Below are 1,695 nucleotides of genomic sequence, written 5' to 3'. Positions count from 1 at the left end.
GGGAGCTGAGGGCTGGACAACTCCGGTATATCACCCGAGGGCCAACCCAGTCGAACGCCGTAACCAGGAATTAAAAAAAGGTCTACGCGCGATACTCGTCAATGGCAACCACAACACATGGGACATCAAATTAGCCCCCATACTTTTTTCGATCAGGAACAGGCGCAACGACCGGACAGAATATCCACCATCGGTACTCGTCCTCGGAAGAGAGGGAAAAAGGCCGGGGGACTGGATATTGTCGCGGACAGCGGACAGCCCGATCGAACAAATAAATATGGACAGGGCGAGGCGAGGCGCGAAAACAATGTACTTACCGCACCACCTGCAACAGGTGGCCCGACGGACACAAAGTACAAAACAGGTGACACGGTGTACTACAAGGCACACCACCTGTCAAATGCGCACAAAAAATTTCACGCCGGCTTCGCACCGAAATGGTGGGGACCGGTAAAGCTGCACAAACGCGTAGGCAAAGGTGTGTTCATCACAGACCAACAGCCAGCACGCAAAATTCACGTGTCCTGCCTCAAACGAACAACCACCGCAACACCCCAAACACCACCAACCCACCAACCAACCCGCCCAACCATAGACCCACAATAGCATTTAAGGTATTGAATTTCAGTCGGAACAGCACTACACCCCCAAATGGAGCGACAACCGCAGACCACATCCAGCACCCTCCAACAGGCGGCGGAACTGCTCGAGCGCAGCCAACAGCTGCTGAGGGCGGCCAGCCAGGAGGAGGCCACCAACACCACCACGGCGGCTCGGGTACGCCAAATGACCACGGTGCAGCTCCAGCGGGACCCGGTACTGTGGGCCGCCTACACGCGGGGGTGGGAAGACCGCACCGACGTGTTCCGTAGGGCGACAAGTGGCGAGCCAACAACGGCAATGCGGCACTACAGGTCCCGTAGCCCGAGGCGGGTGACGACCAGACCGGCGGCCACAGCTCGATCAGCAACACCAATGCCGTCGACGCGGGTACCAGAGCGCCAACCAACACGACCGCTGATGGAGACACCAGTACCGGCGCTAAGGACAACGACCATGCCACCACCTAAAACGGCCGCCAACATTCCGCCCACACCACCCACGCCGAAACCAAGGGCAACCGCGACGCTAACACAACCGGTCAAACTTAACGCCCGCCAACGCCGGAACCAGCAGCGGATGCGGGACCATAAGATGAAGATGACGTCCCAACAACACCGCCTGGAAAAACCGGCACCACCCGCAAACCCGAACCCGGAACCAACACCAGCCCCGTCACAACCAGACCCTGCGACGTCAGACCTCGCCGTGGTCACGGTGCCGGAAGTGACAATCACTTCCGGAACAGCCGTAATCACGGAACAACTAACAGCCGCCACCTCCCAAACCGGATATATGGAAATATCCCCGGAAGAGGAGGCGGAATTGTTGGGAGGGACGACCGCAGGCACGGCTGACACCGAGGACATGGAGGTCAGCCTCATGTTCTTTAGTCTCCTCCCACGTCACTCCAACATGGCTAGACACCACCAGGGCCACGTCCGCTGAACACAGCCGGAAACGTGCCCGCGGACAGGTGTCTACCACAAACACCCACCACACCACTACAACACCGGCAACGCCACACGGCCGGAACACCAACGCCGTTGGCGGTTTGGGGGGGGAGTATGACGCGGTCCTGCGCAATAGCTGTTT

At 58.9% G+C, this 1,695-nt stretch overlaps 1 protein-coding gene across 1 annotated transcript; it reads left to right on the top strand.

Annotated features, from left to right (window-relative positions):
- The first annotated feature begins 651 nt into the window (after window positions 1-651).
- LOC107885763 (mucin-2-like) lies at window positions 652-1,548 on the top strand. The gene has a single exon (XM_016809457.1). The coding sequence runs from the start codon at window positions 652-654 to the stop codon at window positions 1,546-1,548; it is 897 nt and encodes a 298-aa protein (XP_016664946.1).
- The last annotated feature ends 147 nt before the right edge of the window (window positions 1,549-1,695 follow it).

The sequence above is a fragment of the Acyrthosiphon pisum genome, unplaced genomic scaffold (genome assembly GCF_005508785.2).
Source record: "Acyrthosiphon pisum isolate AL4f unplaced genomic scaffold, pea_aphid_22Mar2018_4r6ur Scaffold_13172;HRSCAF=13810, whole genome shotgun sequence".
In the NCBI taxonomy this organism is placed as follows: Eukaryota; Metazoa; Arthropoda; class Insecta; order Hemiptera; family Aphididae; genus Acyrthosiphon; species Acyrthosiphon pisum.
This window is presented reverse-complemented; position numbering and strand designations above follow the sequence as displayed.

Excerpts from the sequence above, each read along its gene's own strand:
- LOC107885763 (XM_016809457.1), top strand. The coding sequence starts at position 652 with ATGGAGCGACAACCGCAGACCACATCCAGCACCCTCCAACAGGCGGCG.